Raw genomic sequence first — 18,911 nt, 5'->3', positions numbered from 1 at the left:
GATCAATCTTCCTCACAATTATATTCTTAGTATTTGCGAACGATATGATGAGGTAGATATTAGAGAATTTATCAGAGGGAAGCCAACAAATAATGCGGTTCAACTGAACATTGATCAACTACGCTACATTAAACGAATTCTACCGACAATATTGAAAAATGCCAAAAAGAGAAATTAAACAAATTCTTCACGCATGCATTTTTTCAGCTAGAAAACTATATGTTCCATGAATTTAAAATATGTGAATGATTTATAGAAACATACCGAGTATGTGAATAATGTTAACTATTCAACCATCAAATATATATTCCATGAAATTCGAAGCTAATGTAGTTCATAAGGAAAAAAACCCAAGATGGACCAACAAGAAAAGAATCGTCTAGTCTGGCACTCATATACATTATATATGTTTAAATTTGCTGAGAATATTATAAAACATACTAGGAAATTAGCAAAAAATCACTGCTATGGATGTGAAGTAGATCACCCTAGTCAAAGACACCATACTTACAGACGAAGAACATTTAAATCTATACTTTGATGAAGCCTTTAATTCAATGAAAACAGAAACCATTACAGCTCAGTGGAAGGAGGAAATTGAACGTTTAAATATACCAGAATTATTGAAGACCAGGTTGTTTTCATTTCTTGAAAAAGAAGCACCTTCACGGGAAGCAATACAAGTCACGGCAGAAAGAATGAGAGCGTTGGAGGAACGTTTTTATGACTAGTAAAGTGACGTTCAAATTGATGTGACAATTTTGTTTGTTTTATGGACTGCTCAATAAACAACATAGTGTAATTTTTGTTTCATCATATAATAAAATTCAATATATATAACTGGTTTCGTGTTATTCTTTTCACTTTTAGTAAAGTGTTTCAGTTGTCTCTTCAGATAATGGACGATCCATACAAGGTCCTCGAAAAATTATATTATCAGTTTTCCCAAGGTGGTGCATATGTCGGTCCTGATAAGTTGTACAGAATATTGAAATCCAAAGGAATAAAACTAGGTATACATCGTGTTCGAAAATGGCTACAGGATCAAGACAGTTACAGTCTACAAAAACCAGCTCGAAAGTCTTTTCGTAAAGCACGAGTGGTAGTATCTGGTATTGACGACCAATTCGTCGCTGATTTAGCTAACATGTCTAATTTAAAAGACTCTAACGATCAGTTTTCTCAGCTATTGTTTGTTATAGATATCTTCAGTAAGTACCTCTGGATCCAACCTCTGAAAAATAAAACAGCAAAAGAAGTGGTTAGAGGATTTCAAGTAATATTCCAGAATGGAAGAAAGTGTAATAAATTAAAAACGGATAATGGGACGGAGTTCACCTCTAACATTTCAAAGTCATATTTACAAAACGAAGGCATATATCATTTCACAACACAAAATTCAAATACAAAGGCAAATGTATGCGAACGTGTCATCAAAACTATAAAAACAAAGATGTATAGATATTTCACAGAGAACAGAACTTATCGATATATTGATGTATTACAAGATTTAACGTCAAGCTATAATGCAACACCACATCGAACTTTGAATAATATTGCTCCGAAAGATGTAAACACTAATAACGAAGCGGATATTTGGGCACACATGTATTTGAAACCGAAGACGTCAAATAAGGGAGTCAACCCCTATCACTTCAAAATAAATGATTTAGTTAGAATTGCAAGTAAGAATTCAACATTTGAAAGGTCATACGATGAGCACTTTACTCGAGAAATTTTTAAAGTACGTAAACGCTTTCGCATGCAAGGAATTCCCATGTATCGTTTGAAATCATTTTTAGACGCGGCCGGCGAGGCCGGTTTCATTCGAGGTAACTTTTATGAAAATGAGATGCAGAAGGTTCATAAAAATGAAGATAGTTTATGGTATATAGAAAAAAAAATACGCAAACGCAAGAGAAACGGTATCACCGAATGGCTTGTAAAATTTGAAGGGTGGCCAAAGGAATATAACCAATGGGTAGCTGAACAAGACATCACAGATAAGGCTGATAGCTAAAGATGAGCATGTATGTAATTTTAAGTAGCGATAAGTCCATGAACTATTTTCCAAATAACAAACCTTACAGGTTTAGATCACATTTAAGTTCACCTTTAGTACTTGACGGAACGTGGAGGGTTGGACTCGTAGAAGCTGATATTACATCAACATCATCAATACAAGATTCGTTATACTTACATTCAAATGTATGTGAGGAATCAATCGTTGATGGGGAAAAAAAAAGGAGTTCTGAGACGACTGTCACCTACTGCTATTGGAGATTGGACTATCATTATGGATACGGCCCATTACATGCCTGTAAAAGTAAAAGAGATCTACAACATAGAAATTATCATAACAAACGACAATGACGATTTATCTTCATTTATAGACAGACCTTCTACAGTCACACTTCATTTTAAGTCATTTCCATTTTCGTGAACATGGATTTAAGTAGAATGTATATCCCTAATCCTAAAAAATGGATACAATTTTATGATACCATTGGGATACAAAAATATAACCCATCTGCACATCTGAAAAAACAAGCTTACAATAACCAAGTTGGTGGATCATTAACTGGAACTTCGAAATCATTTATGATTCCTGTGGGTACAATGTCCACAAACAAGACTGATTTATCGAAAGATGTCAAGGTCAAATTAGTGTCAACAAGCGAACAATTTCTCGAACAAGCCAAAGAAGAAGTCGGAGACACACACGGTTTGAAAAGAAAAGGATCGAAAAAAAATATTCATTCTATAAAAAAACCTCGACAAAGTAAGACGAAGTTGAGTAAGGAAAAGGACAAACCGAGAAAAAATCCCAGATCAGCAAAACAAACGAAGTCAGGACTTCCGCAAAAATCTAAAGTCATATATAAAGATATTTTGAATAAAAAATAATGGCCTCGTTTACCACCGACGAAATGCAGGAGGCACAACCAAGCGGAGTTGACATTTTCTCTATCCCTCCTTATCAGACGGCCGTGGAACGTATGTATTATCAAGACGTTCGAACTAATTCACAATTGAGTGGAAACACACCCTTAGAATTTAACGTTTCTGGACAAAATGGGTTAGAATATGTTGATTTGAAGAGAACAAAATTGTATGTAAAAGCTAAAATAAAGAAAGCAGATGGATCTTCTTTAACAGAGACGGAATATGTTGGACCAGTGAATTTGTTTTTACATGCAATGTTTGCACAAGTAGACGTTACATTACAGGGGAAACTTATTTCGACAGCCACCAACCAATATCCATATAAAGCAATGATACAAACATTGTTGTCTTATGGGAGTGATGCTAAAAAAACTCAAGTGGGTGCACAACTTTGGAAGAAAGACACACCCGGATATGTTGATGCCAATGATGTAAAGGGTTCTGGAAATCAGGCTTTGTATGAGCGCTTTAAGCTATTTGCAGGATCAAAAACATGTGACATGGAAGGTCCCTTACTTAACGACCTATGTAGTATTGATCGCTTTATAGTTAATCAAGTACCTATCAGTGTAAAATTGTACAGATCAAGACCTGATTTTTGTCTCGTAACAGCAGAAGAAAATCCAAATTTTGAAGTGGTCATTGAAGATATCGTTCTGAAAGTTTGTAAATTACAGATAAACCCAGCAGTGATAGTGGCTCACGCTCAAAAATTACAATCAACCAATGCAAGATACCCCTTCACAAAATCTCAGATCATACCTATGAACATTCCAAGTGGTACTTTGAATATTAACTTTCCAGATTTATTTCTTGGGTCATGTCCAGCTCGAGTTGTAATTGGATTTGTTGATGCCGAAGCTGCTGCAGGTAGTTACATCACAAACCCCTTCAACTTTGAGCATTTTAACCTGAAAAACATTGGATTATACGTGAATAACATACCCGTTTCAGGTAACATTTTACAGATCAATTTTGACGCTACCACTGGTCAAACGATCATACCGGCGTATACAAAATTATTCCAAATAACAGAAAAAGAATCTCGAGATTCTGGTAATCAAATCACCCGAGAAGACTTTGCTAAAGGATATGCATTGTACTGTTTCGAATTAGAACCAGAATTTGGAGAAAGTGCACACTATTTAACCTTATTAAAACAAGGAAATGTCAGACTAGAAGCTCAGTTTGGTACTGCTCTTTCAAAAGCAATCACCTGTTTCATATATTCAGAACAACAGGGGATGTTTGGTATAACGGCAACTCGCACTATCGAAATAGAATGAATACAAATCAGTTAAAAAGTATTTTTTCCTGTGATGGAGATTTAAAGAAACGAGTGGTTGGTATTTTTGCCTCAGATCAAATACCAAAAAATGTACGTGAACTAACTGGATTTATTGTAAACACGGATCCAATATCTAAACCAGGTCAACACTGGATTGCCTTTTATGTGAACAAACAGCGAGAGCTAGAATGTTTCGATTCATATGGTAATTCGTCAGATCTTTATTCTTCTTCAATCAAACATTTCATAAGAAGATATGACAAAGTGACATTTAACAATAAACGTCTCCAGGGAGACAAGACGTCTGTGTGTGGTCAATATTGTGTTTTTTTTTCTATGGTGTCGTATCAAAGAAAGGCTGTCGATTGTAAAAATAGGAGAGCGTTTTACAAGTGACTACGACTTAAATGATCGATTTGTATTTGACTTTGTAAATGATAAATTGTCTCAATGTGTAATGCTTGTAGAACAATCTCAGATATGTATCAGTAAAAATAAGTGCTAATAAAAGATATTACTCACCTCTGTACTTGTTTCTCATTTGTCATTTAAAAAAAACAAACATTCACCATACATATTACCTTATTATTACTTCAACCTTCAAACAGGATGGAAGGCTTGAAAAAACAGCACGCAACATTAAAATTCGAATCACCTACATCAATTTTTATGGTTGGTCCTTCCGGATCTGGTAAGACCATGTTGACAAAACACCTTCTTGAACAAGCAGATGGGATGTTTCAAACCCCACCATCAAGTATATTTTTCTGCTATTCGATTTGGCAACCATTGTATTCTGAAATGCAACAGAGTGTATCATCAATCTTATTTCACAAGGGTCTCCCCACCATGGACCAGATAAATGAATGGGGAAGTGAACAGGGACATAAACTGTTAGTATTTGACGATCTTATGATGGAAGCAGCTGATAGTATGGAATTAGTGCATATTCTTTGTGTTGGCTCTCATCATCATAATATAACAATTCTTCATTTACTTCAAAATGCCTTCCCAAAATCAAAATCAATGCGGACGGCATCATTGTCCGTTCATTATTTTATACTCATGAAAACAAAAAGAGACCTTTTACAAATCAATACTTTAGGTAGACAAATATTTCCTGGAAAATTGAAATACTTTATGGATGCTTACAATAAATCAACGAGCAAACCTTTTGGTTATTTGGTTCTTGATTTAAGTCTCAAAAGCGACGAACAATATCAGTTGCGTACTAATATTCTACCAGGACAGATCCCCATTGTTTATCTTCCTGAAAAATGAAGAAGTATGAAGCTTTAGTCAAGTATTTAATGGAATCAAAACAAAGAAAAAAAGTTATATCAACCTTATCAAATACCCAACTACAGGTCATTACAGAAATTGTTTTCAACGTTATACAAGGAGTATGTCCTCTCTCAGATAACGATATAAATACGCTAAGAAGACACAGAGCAGCCATTCGTAGATTAACCGTTTCGAAATTAACACTGAAAGAGAGACGGATTCGTTTGCAGAATATCAGTAGAGTTTTACCAATTTTACTTACATCATATATGAAATATGTCGCGTGAAATGGTGCTTATTCCTAAATATAAGTATGATAGACTAATTAAAGACGTTGAAAACAAACCACTTAATGATGAACATCGTGACAATAAAAACCAAGAAGACTATACTGAAGAAACTGTTACCACAAAAAGCGACATTAAACCACAAAACAAGGACGATGTAGAAGGACAAAAAATAAATAAGGATGAACATCAAGAGACAAAAATACACAACGAAAATTTAAATGGGATTGAAACCGAAAAATCTCAGTCATATTTAAAAATGAAACCTTCAACATTTCTCAAAGTCAAACAACCTAAAAGCAAAATGAGGAATGCAGGTGTAAAAAGGTCACAAACAAGAACAAAATGGTTGACATTTAAAATGTGAGTGGTATGTGAGGAATGTTTACAACGGAATGTGTGGAATACCTGATATTTATAAATATATAAGAGCCGCAATCTGTTTACATTATTATTCACATCAGCCATGGCCGATAGTTTTCTTCAATTTTTAAAACAACGTTATCCTAAAGGAAACGAACAGCTTGAAAGATTGTTTAAAGACTTTAACGAGAAATTAAATAATTCTGAATTCAGCGATTGTGATGAAGAAGCATTGGTTCGGGCAGCTGACACATCAGAATCACTTTACCATCGGAAAAGGAAATCAAATGAAACGATTCCACAACGGGAAAAGAAAGCGCTATATCAATGTGACTTATGTGATGCAGAATTTACTAAAACATGCAACCTATCGCTTCATATGATCACACACACAAGGAAGAGATATGAATGTAATACATGTAGCAAAACCCTATCATGTTTAGAGAACTTGAAAAGACACGAGAAAATGTGTATTCGCGCCTCAAAATCCCATAAAAAACAAAGACAATTTCCATGTAGACATTGTGGCTTACCTTTTGATACATACGAGGATCTTTTTGATCACATCAATGTTGAGCATCCATTGAATCAAACTGGAGGTCAGGCAGGGCAAGTCGTGGATCAAATGCGTTCAATCACAAACAGTTCTCCTCCATTATCGTCTGATCCGTCTATCAGCACCTTGAATCCGCAAATCGAAAACATAAATCATTTACCTACTGAAAAGAAAAAGAATCGTAGGGTTAAAAAATCTGCTTTGAACGATTCCGTTAATCAAATTGAAATAATTCCAGAAGGAAGTGAAAAATACGATCTTTTACAATTTTTTTCGAATGTTAAAGAAGATATACAACAAATAGTCGAGTCTAGGAAAAAATATATGAGAGACATTAAATGGTATTTGAATGTAAAAGTTGAAATGGAACGTGATATTCAAGATGGTCAAACAGAAACAGTCATTCCCAGTTTTAGGAGTAGAAATTATGTGTCCTTGTTTAATGATAATGACTTAGAACATAATTTAAACGAAGCTTATCAAAAGATGCATCGAAGTCTTGAAGAATACATAAATAGAGGCTCAAATTGGATAATACGGAAAGTTGTACACTTAGAAGCAAGAACAGTAAAATACGCACCTATTAATGGTTCCTCATACATGCAGCTTCCTTCAGCCATAAAACTTTGTAAAGGTGTAATCAACATTCAAAATGATGATAATAAATGCTTCCTCTGGTCTGTTTTGGCAGCAATTCATCCGACTGATAACAACGCTCATCGTGTACATAAGTATAAACCGTTTGAAAATGAATTGAATACGACAGGACTTGATTTTCCTGTTCCAATAAAGCAGGTGGAAAAATTCGAAAAACTAAACAACCTTTCAATTAACGTGTTCGGATATGAAGGTGAACAGATTTTCCCTTTAGCTTTATCTAAATCAGGAAACGTCCATCAAAGTATTGACTTGTTGTATATATCAAACGAAAAACAATCACACTATTGTTTGATTAAGAATCTTAATAGATTTTTAAGACAAACAAACCAACATAATGCACATTTCTTTTGTCGACGGTGTTTGCATGGATTTTCAAGAGAAGACCTGCTTGTAAGTCATCAACCCTATTGTGATCAAATAGATTTTCAGAAAGTACAATATCCGAAAGAAGGAGAAAACATTTTAGAATTTAATGACTTTTACAAAGGGATAAAAATAAGTTTCACCATCATAGCTGATTTTGAATGTTTTTCAAGAAAGATGGATACAAGTTTACCTAACCCGAAGAAATCATCGCTTACATCCGAAACGAAATTTGAACCATCGGGGTACTCCTACATAGTCCTATGTACGAACGATGATTATTCTAAACCACCTGTTGTTTATAGAGGAGATAACGTTATAGAACACTTTTTTGAAGACATGGCTACCGAGGAGGAATATATCAATGACATACTTGGAGAACCCGAACCTTTGATAATGAATGATGAAGCAGAACAAGAGTTTCAACTTACCACCAACTGTGAGGTTTGTCAGACACTTTTTGATGAAAATGTAATTAAAGTACGAGACCATGCACATCATGGAATAACCAGAGACCCCAGAAAAAAAGATTATACTAATTATCGTCATGCATTGTGTCAGCGGTGTAATTTAAGTTTAAAGGAACCATCGTATATTCCTGTATTATTCCATAATGGTAAAAATTTTGATACACATTTACTTCTACAAAAGGCTGATTGTTTTAAAGATAAGCCAATATCCTGTATTCCAAATAACATGGAAAAATACGTATCACTCACTATAGGAAATCTTCGCTTTTTGGACACATGTCAATTTTTAAATAGTTCTCTAGACACTCTAGTAAAAAATTTATCACAAGAAGGACCAACACATTTTCGACAGTTCAAAAAAGCGTTCCCGTCTGAAGACATAGCAAAACTTTTATTGAGGAAGAATGAATATTGCTATGATTACGTTGACTGTGAAGAGAGATTCCAAGAAAGGCAATTACCATCAAAAGAAGCCTTTCACAATCGCTTAACGGATGAACCCATTTCGGATCAGGATTATAATCACGCTCTTGAAGTTTGGAATACCATGAACATGAATACTTTGGGTGACTTTCACGATCTATATGTAATGACGGATGTTCTACTTTTAGCGGACGTCTTTGAACGATTTAGAGACATAACTATGGAAAATTATGGTTTAGATCCCTGTCATTTCTTTACGGCCCCTGGTCTCGCATGGCAAGCGGCGTTAAAAATGAGTGGGGTTTCGCTAGAATTGATTACAGACCCTATTATTTACAATCTTGTGGAACTTGGAACGAGAGGTGGAATAGCCTCTATTAACCAAAAGTATGCTAAAGCCAACAATAAATATATGAAAGATTTCGATCCTTCAAAACCATCATCGCACATATTATATACCGACTGTGGAAACCTTTATGGAGCTGCCATGATGCAACCATTACCGACGGGTATGTTTAGACTGTTGAAGGATGATGAAATACGACAATTTAATATAAATGAGATTGAAAAGGATGCATCTACTGGATACATCTTAGAGGTTGATCTGGAATATCCCCCCGAACTACATGATCATCATAATTGTTATCCACTAGCTCCATCTCACAAGAAAGTTAAAATGGAAGAGCTGTCTCCTTACAGTCAAAATCTTTGGAAAGACCTTAATGGTGAAAATGCATCTAAAGTCGTCACCAAAAAACTTATCCCTACATTGGAAAATAAAGACCATTACATTCTACATTATAGAAATTTACAGCTATATCTTGAACTTGGAATGAAGGTAACCAAAATACATCAGATTGTAGAGTTTCATCAGTCAAGATGGTTGAAGACCTATATTGACTTCAATAGTCAAAAACGAAAGGAGGCTAATAATGTGTTTGAGAAAGAATTCTACAAGTTAATGAATAACAGTGTTTTTGGTAAGTAATTTTTAGGCGATGTAATGTCTAACCTTTTTTTTTTATTTTCTAATAAGAAACGAAAAAAAAGTAAAACATTCAATTCATAAAAGCTGTTTTAAATGAAAATATTAATCGATCTTTTAATTGCAGGAAAGACCATGGAAGATATTCGCAGACATAGAAACGTAAAACTTATGACAGACCAAAAGAAGTTGGTAAAATATACGTCGAAACCGTCCTTTGACCATTTTCAGATATTTAACCAACACCTTGTGGGTATAGAAAACAAAAAAGTGAACATTCTTTTAAACAAACCAATCTATGTTGGCCAGGCAATATTGGACATTTCGAAAGCTTTGATGTATGAATTCCACTACAAAACAATGAAGCCCATGTATGGAGAAGATATTCGATTGCTTTTTACGGATACAGGTAAATATTTTTTTCTATTTTATGGGAATAAAAGACAAATAGTATTTTACACAAGTTATCAAATTTACCACTTCAACCATGCATGTTTCAGTTAAATAAATTTAGTCAAAAGCTGAATTATTCGACTAGTCAAAGCTAAACAATGATAAAATTCTTTTTTTTTCTTACAGACAGCTTGTGTTACGAAATCATGTCAGATGATGTATACAAGGATATGGAAATCATCAAAGACCATTTCGACTTTTCTGGATATCCTCAAACTCACTATCTATTTTCAAACAAATACAAAAAAATGCCTGGAAAATTCAAGGATGAACTAGATGGTAACTAATTTTATTATTAATCGATTAACAAAAACTTGAAAATAACAAATATTAAATAAACAAAAAAAATCAAAGAAAAAAAAATATAATATCATTGCGATTTGTTTCTTATTTCACAAAAAAAAAATTTTTTTTATTTGAAACCTAATTTTGAACTTAATACTTGATGAATTTCGTTTTGTTTCAGGAGTTCCAATTAAAGAGTTTGTTGGATTGCGACCAAAAATGTACAGTTTGATATATGATGACGGCAACACGGAACAGGAAAAGAAAACTGCCAAAGGAATAAAAAAATGTGCCGTCAAAAAACAGTTAAAACATGCCAATTATAAAGAATGTTTATTTCAAAATGTATCGACAATGAATTCAATGAAATTGATAAAAAGTCAAAATCATGAACTCTTTGTCAACCATATTGTTAAAAAAGGTTTATCTAATTTTGATGAGAAGAGATTTTGGATTAATCATATTAAGAGTTATGCCTACGGACATTTCAAAATATGATTAAACTTTATATTAATGTTTTATCTTGTAATTTAGTATGTTATTTTATTGTAAATAAAATTTTATGAATTTTTTCATAAAAACTTTCTTTATATTAATGTTTTATCTTATAATTTAATATTTTATTTTATTGCAAATAAAATTGTATGAATTTTCATAAAACTTTTATTGGAACTGCTGAAACAAACTCATCTTACAGAGAGTACAATACAATTATTTGGTTATATCCTTCAATAAGTCCAAAAGGTCATGGTTTTCAGCTTTTCTTTTCTTAGGAGCTGTGTAAGGTGGCGGTGGGGGATGCATTTGTGTGGGTCCCCTCGAAGATGTTTCTTCTGCATACCATAGAGGTGCTGGATCATATGTTGCAGATCCACTTGCTGCTGTGGGTTGTGTCCCAATGGCAGTTTTATTCTCCTCCTATAATATTTTTTATATTTATTTATTTATTTTTTTTTTTTTTTATTTTTTTTTTTATTTTTTTTTATATTTTTTATAAGTTTTATATCTTTTTTCCATTAAAGTCGAAAGTTCTTCGAAAATGAATGCGTGCTTTGGAACAAATTTTAAGTCTTATAAGTTTTATTATAAGATCAACATTTAAAAAAAAAACAACCCCCCTCCCTCTTTAGCTGTAAGACAGCATTTACATATTATAAAAATATCTTGATTAATTATTTTAAAAAAAAATCCCAACTTTATTAACTTTATTAAAAAAAAATCATTTTCTCACTGGTCAATCATACCACATATTTTTTAACATTTAAAAATTATTATCTCACCACATATTATGAAAATACACTTACTTTAAAATGTTCCTTCAACATTTCTAGTTGGGGAACTAGTTCGCTGAACTGTACAGCTTCCTCAAATAAGAACGATATCCGACCGCTAAAATTTGGTCTATTGTCATAGATATTTACGAAAAAGTTCCCCCTAGTAGATTGTTGAAACACGATATTTTTTTGGTTCCCAAACCGATGAGAAAATTCTTTTTTCCCATTTTTGACTTTTTCCGTGAATACAAAGCGAGAAGTGTTTTCCATGTTGAATGTAGAAATAAAGGAATGGAAAAAGCATATACCTTTATAATGTACTCTCTGTAAGATGCGGTGAAACCAACCCCTTGCCAAGAAAAAAAAAATTAACTCCACCCACCCCAAAAAGCTTCATGTCATACCGTTAGTCCGTTTTGAAGCATGAAAATTTGAATAATTATTTTGGGAAATGTTCCCACCCACAAATTTCCCGCCAAAGTCCCACAATTTATTCATACAAAAAAAAAAAAAAAAAAAAAAAAAAACAATTACACATGTACATTACACAACAAACATCATAGAAGTAAATACATTGAATTTATATCACATAAAATACATACCAGAGGGGAAAAAAGACAACGCAAGAAAAGGGAAAAACAACAAAAAGCAGATCGGCACACTCTGTTGAAACCATATAATTTACCCCATGGTTTCCACGAGGGAGGAGGAGAAGCCAAGTAAAAAGACGACGTATTTAAATTGTTAAATTGTATATATATATATTAGTTTGGTTTTTTTTCACAGCAGAAAGTTTCCCTCCCTATGGTGGGGTCTTACCACGCAGCAGATTGGAGGGGCTGGGTCCTATTTCTATATCCCGGGAATCCCTCGGGGCAACCAAGTAAAAAGACGACGTATTTAAATTGTTGAATTGTATATATATATTAGTTGTTTTTTTTCACAGCAGAAAGTTTCCCTCCCTATGGTGGGGTCTTACCACGCAGCAGATTGGAGGGGCTGGGTCCTATTTCTATATCCCGGGAATCCCTCGGGGCAACCAAGTAAAAAGACGACGTATTTAAATTGTTAAATTGTATATATATATATTAGTTGTTTTATTATTTTTCACAGCAGAAAGTTTCCCTCCCTATGGTGGGGTCTTACCACGCAGCAGATTGGAGGGGCTGGGTCCTATTTCTATATCCCGGGAATCCCTCGGGGCAACCAAGTAAAAGACGATGTATTTAAATTGTATATATATATATTAGTTTTTTTTTGTTTTTTTTTTTTTACAATGAGGAAGATACAGAGATACCAAAGCTAAGGAAATGGATTCAGGAAATTGGAGAAAGAAACGGGTAACTATAGACCACTTGATGGTTGATTTAACCTTCTTTTAAAATAACAATCGGGGAACTATAGACCACTTGATGGTTGATTTAACCTTCTTTTAAAATAAATCAATAATTAGATTAATATGAAACTGAAATGTATTGTATTTTTCCTTTTAGTTATAACACACGCAAATATAATATTCCGGAATTATTTCACTCTCCTACACATCGATTATTTATTTAGTATATCCCTTACATAATTAATCTATTTTCAACCAATCACAGTTTTGTTTTAAGGACATAACAGCGACTTAATACCAACATTTAAATACAACGTACGCAAAATTATTGTTAATTGACAAACTCATGAAAACAAAATATAAAGAATTGATGATATTATTAAAATATGATTCTTTTATATCGTAGGAAGAAAATTGAAACTAAAAATTCTAGATAAACATTTTAAATCTCCTTTACAATATGAAAAGTGTCTCTTTAGTATTTAGTCAAATCCTTTTCCCACACAGATGTCATTTCATTTTCGCGCCATTCTATATCATAACAAACAACAACAACAAAAAGAAAAAAAAAACATGAACATATTCATCTTAATTTTGATAGTGCAAGTAATTGCACCACCTGCACGGAGGACTGTTAAACTGGAAGTGGGAGAATTGTGCAGATATGAAAGACAGGGCGTCTTACGCTGTGGTTATGTTGGAGAAAAAACGTACATCCTGGAGCCGCAGATTGAAGTGTCGACACTAATTATGGATCGCCTTTTTGAGTCATCCACACTTGAAATTATAAATAAAGATGGTGTTACGGTACGGATAAATAACGGAGAAATGGAGTGGTGTTGCTACAGCATAAAAGGCGCAACAGCTGTTTTTGTTGCAGATAAACAGTGTGTAAGTCTTTATGCATCATCATTGTTGACAATATGGTGTTTCTTGTTAATAAATCATTCACTGATCTTGTCCCTACAATTAGCAAAGTATTTATTCTTATTTATAAAAAAAAAATAGATAATCAGTGGCGGATCCAGGAGGTTTGGGAGGTTGGAACACCCCCCCCCCCTTTTTTTTTTATGATCAATGCATTTATATCAGGAAATATATTTGGATGACCCTTTACCTTGACCCTCCTCCCTTTATGAAAATGGTTGGATCCGCCCCTGATAATATTGTATGGTGAAACAAAGTAAATAAACCAACTTTAAGCCAAAAAAAAAATTAAAATAATGTTAAACATATTCAGACACTGCTTAGGAGAGTTATAATTAATTGGCAATATTTATACTTAAAGCAAGTTTGTAAATGCTTACCATTGTCTTTTTTTTTCAGCCTACTACAGTGAAAACTCCTTCACTCATGACAGATTACACGTCTATGGTACAACCAACAAGAACCACAACTTTGCCTGCCTCAGAAACCAAAAACACTTTGGCTTTTTCATCAACAACTTCTACCATGACTACAGAATTAAAAAATATGGTATGTATAATTATGATAGATATACCATTATTACACCCATATCACATCATCTTATTATTTTAAATAGATACAAATTGTGGTTAACTTAACATTAACATAGAGTAAAAATTAAAAAATTAATGTTTCCTATTTGTTTTTCAGACTGCTGGAACGATCATCAACAACCTGGAAGGTTGGGTAATTCCCACAGTTTCTACTTTATGTGGTAAGTTTTATAGGATATATTAATGTAAGGTAAATGTTCATAGAAACTCACTAATAGAAAAAAAAAATCATACACAAACACAAGAAATTCAGAGAGTAGGTTTTAAACAGAATTGGGACAAACTTTTTAAAGTCGATGTGTAATGATAAATACATTTAGCAAAAAAAAAAAGAAATACAATTTAAACAAAACAAAATACAATTAAAGAAAAAAACAAACACAGAAAAGGAAAATATAATTACAAATTAAAAAAAAAACATTGAGCAGAAAAGTAAATTTTAAAAAAAAATAACTATCTTTTATTTTTTTCCCTTTCAGTGGTTCTAGTTATAGCATTTGGAGCTATGTTGTATTGTGCTTTTAAAAAAACTAGCATTCACATTATATCTTGTGGCAGAAAAAAAACAATAATTGAATGTGGCAGTCATGACATTTGGACATTCTTTTTTTTTCAGTTTTAATTATCCTTTTGAGTAGTACATCTTTAATCCTATTTAAATATCAAAAGAAAAGGACAGTAAAAATTCAACAATTTCAAATGGAACAATTTCCACTGGATCGACGTCAAAATGATGAAGAAATTTCTTTAGATGACACTTCAGATGTAGTTTTTAGTAAATAATTCATGTAATTTTTACAGAGTATATATTGGCTGTGGTAATGATTATAGTGGCTACAATAGAATTAATCAGAAAATTTAGAATTAGACTTCAAAATTTGCTACACCGTTTGGAAAATCCTACAGCACAACAAGATGATCAACTGCAAGCTGCCCCACCTCCTCAAGACCAACCCATCGCTCCACTTCCTGCTAAGATTCAACCACAACCTGTTCAAAATCAACCCCAACTCGCTCAGAATCAACCACAACCGGCCGAGAATCAACCACAGCCCTTAAGAAGGTCTCAAAGGCAAATAAAACCTGTTATGAGACTAAACTTATAGTAATTTTTTTTTTGGTATTTTTGTTTGTCTGGGTAAATTTCTTTTTGAGAGTTCAGTAATGTTTCAGTCATGATTAAAAAAAAATGTATTTTTCCACTACCTATAAAAAAAATTTAGTTACAATTTAAACAATTATTTTCTATATATATATAGTTTTATTTTTTTTTTAATATTGCCGACTTTTATACGATAGATGTCTTAACATACATTTTTTTTTTTTTTTTACTTAACATGTAATGTTAAAGCTTAAGTACATAAAAAAAAACTTACTTTCCCGCCTTTTTCCACAAATATTCGCGCCAATTCTAAAAGAAAGTTTTCGCGGTCTTTTCTTTTATATGAAGGGTGGGTCTGTTTCATGTTTTCACATTAATCAATTTTAAGTGTCATGTTACACCTTCTGTCTTGACCATGTTGACATAAGCTAAATAAATGGGAATTATAATTATGATAGATAGTGTTTATGAAAATAGTATTTGTTGGATCTCTTGACCATGTTGACATAAGCTAAATAAATGGTTGGGAATTATAATTATGATAGATAGTGTTTATGAAAATAGTATTTGTTGGATCTTGCACTTGACAGGTTTTTAGACATCTTCTTTTATGTTATACATTCCAGTTTGATTTTTCAGAGAGAAACCTTCATACTTTTGATTGTTTAATTAATCTCTATAGATCTTGTTTTTACATAGGGTTCAATTTATCCAAGCTTTAATTTTAAGAGAGAAACATTCACTCTTTTGATTGTTTAATTAGTCTCTATAGATCTCGTTTTACATAGGGACCAATTTATCTGAGTTTAGTATATTGTTACATTTTTATGGTTTTGTTGTGTTAAAGATATCTTTTTATTAAACAGACTTTTTTATATGATCATGTGTATACTTTGATTGTTTTGTTGTTTTTTTTTTTTTTTAAATCTCATTATGCATTGGGAATCATTTATTCTAGTATGACATATTGCTGCATTTTTTTTTTCAAAGATCAATTTATGTCCTTTTATTTAGACCTTTTACCAAAAAAAAAAAAAAATAAATAAGGTACTTGTTTTATACTTGATGCTTTATAAAAGGTCAAAGTTTAACATATGTTAATTAAGTAAGCTCAATATATTTTATCTCAGGTTATTTGTTTTTTTTAAATTTACTGATGTTTTACATGGTGCTAAAGATTGATCATCTGTATGTTGTCATATATTGTGTTTTTTTTATAGTCTATTTTACACCATGTGATAAGTGCCAAAATATAGTGTAAATACATAGTAGTATTCATTGCATTATTTACCTGAAGTCATAACTTCATAATAGCATTCATCACATTATTGTCCTCGGGTTACATGTTTTTGAATGATATATGGTATTACATATTGATGTTTTACAACAATACATTGCATAATTTTTTCAATTCATATAATTCTTTAATCAAAAAAGATCTCAGGTAACGCAAGTCAGTTATATTGTTTTTTAAAACAAGAATAATGTGATGTCTTTTAATATATATATAGTTTAGATGTTTACTTGAAAAATAATTTAGACACTTGAAACAGTGATGTTAAATGTGAATAAATTTAAATCTGTTTTAATCATCTTTTCTTTTTCCCAAGCCATTTACTAGCTGTCTAAACAGCATACAAGTTTCTATACTCAAAAAGTGTTTACCATATATTCGTAAAACAAAATAGGATGTCTTTACACCATTCCAATAAATGACCTTGCAACATTTCGGTCAACAACATTCTTATTATTGTAAGTTCAAAAAAGTAACATAAAATCAACATTACACCGGTACATACATTCCTATGGTTAAGGTTACAACATTCTTGATGACATCATTCTGACAATTGCTGGAATGTCACTTATTTGAACTTTGATTGACCTCTTACTGTTTTACAACGTGTACCACAATTGCTGGAATGTCTGGAATGTGTTCCAGAACGTGTAGTAGTATACTACTGTTGACAACCAATTTTAAAACCTAAATGAAAATATATTCCAAGGCTTGACAACACTTCAAGAACTGCAAGTAATGTGACAACCAACTTTACAACCTAAATGCAAATGTATTCCGAGATTTGACATATCTTCGAAAAGTGTTAGTGGTGCGACAACTAACTTTAAAACCTCAAAGCAAATATATTCCAAGGTTTGACAACGCTTCAAGAACGGTAATTAATATGACAACCAACTTCAAAACCTAAATGCAAATATATTTCTAGGTTTAACAGAGCTAAGAGAATTGTCAGTACCGCTTAAGAAAAAACCGATAAGTAAAATACTTAAGTTCTCACAGCCTTCGGAAAGCAGACATAATCTAAGGATAGACATTTCTAATTTCTAAGGAAGCAAAGGATATGTAAATTATTCCACATTCTCTGTTGGAAATGTTTCTACCCAATACAAACTAACAGTTGAAGGATTTCGTGGGAGGTCCAGTGAATCTTGTGTATCCTGTCGATCTACCTTAGCGGTGTCACGGAAAGCTCACGTTCCAACTTTGTAGAACTGAATCAGAAGCGGTTCTCAAATGGTTTGAAATAAATGTAAAATAAACGGACTAAAATACAAATACAATTATTTATGCGTTTCATACTGAAATACATATTCAAATCAAGTTTAAAAATAGAACAAGTTATATACATACATTCTGGTAATAAAATGTTTATTTTTATTTTTAGGATAAGAAGACCTCTCTGACTGGTTTTGAACGAAGGAATATGAACTAAATGATAAAAATTGGATTTTTTTCAATGTAGCTTTACTAGAAACATGTAACAGTATTCTTGATAATGATTGTATAACTTGTTCTCGTCCTGAACATGCATGAAATATTTACTACTTGACGTTAAGCAACCAACAATCAATCAATCTGATCTTTGATAAAAAAAAAATTATCAAAACAGTACTTATTAAACAACAGTATGTGATATTATGAGTGAATACACAAATCCATACCATTATAGTTTCTGTACTTGGTCCAAAAAAAGTTAACATAAATATTTTTAGTTTCAAGAAGTAGCAGCATATATCACATATTAAATTCTTTCTGATGTAAAACAGACTGAGTTTTGTTTCCTTTACTTGGTCCTGGTTGATTTACTTCAAAATGACGATGAATAACGACATTAATCTGCAAATATAAAATAAAATGTATGTGACAAGATGTTAAATGTCACAACCATTCCTATACAGTAAATTGGGATCTGAGATATAAATTAATATTTGTTAACCAGCTGTTGTAACAATTTATGGTTCGTGTAAATATAATTTCACCCAAAGTTGCCACCTGATCACGTGCGACAAGAACATCCGG

The 18,911-nt window shown here is 32.3% G+C and overlaps 1 protein-coding gene and 1 long non-coding RNA gene across 3 annotated transcripts; one reads left to right on the top strand and one right to left on the bottom strand.

Annotated features, from left to right (window-relative positions):
* Positions 1-799: 799 nt before the first annotated feature.
* LOC139495712 (uncharacterized) lies at positions 800-5,817 on the bottom strand. Of its 2 annotated transcripts, XR_011657439.1 has the most exons (5): positions 5,387-5,817; positions 4,816-5,030; positions 3,709-3,857; positions 2,201-2,318; positions 800-1,234 (listed from the first exon to the last, which is right to left on the bottom strand). It is a non-coding gene; the product is annotated as an uncharacterized lncRNA (long non-coding RNA). The 2 variants fall into 2 exon arrangements; XR_011657438.1 differs by lacking the exons at positions 4,816-5,030; positions 5,387-5,817 and having other exon boundaries at positions 3,709-4,806.
* A 7,590-nt stretch (positions 5,818-13,407) lies between these two features.
* On the top strand, positions 13,408-15,321 carry LOC139495711 (uncharacterized). Its single transcript, XM_071284040.1, has 4 exons — positions 13,408-13,864; positions 14,300-14,449; positions 14,591-14,654; positions 15,110-15,321. The coding sequence occupies exons 1-4, from the start codon at positions 13,481-13,483 to the stop codon at positions 15,274-15,276; spliced, it is 765 nt and encodes a 254-aa protein (XP_071140141.1). The 5' UTR covers positions 13,408-13,480; the 3' UTR covers positions 15,277-15,321.
* Positions 15,322-18,911: the final 3,590 nt, after the last annotated feature.

The sequence above is a fragment of the Mytilus edulis genome, chromosome 11, assembly GCF_963676685.1.
Source record: "Mytilus edulis chromosome 11, xbMytEdul2.2, whole genome shotgun sequence".
Classification (NCBI taxonomy): domain Eukaryota; kingdom Metazoa; phylum Mollusca; class Bivalvia; order Mytilida; family Mytilidae; genus Mytilus; species Mytilus edulis.
This window is presented reverse-complemented; position numbering and strand designations above follow the sequence as displayed.

Coding starts and splice junctions, on each gene's coding strand:
- LOC139495711 (XM_071284040.1), top strand. CDS start 13,481: ATGTCATTTCATTTTCGCGCCATTCTATATCATAACAAACAACAACAA. Junction 13,865..14,299: donor TTGTTGCAGATAAACAGTGT/GTAAGTCTTTAT, acceptor TTTTTTTTTCAG/CCTACTACAGTGAAAACTCC. Junction 14,450..14,590: donor CTACAGAATTAAAAAATATG/GTATGTATAATT, acceptor TTTGTTTTTCAG/ACTGCTGGAACGATCATCAA.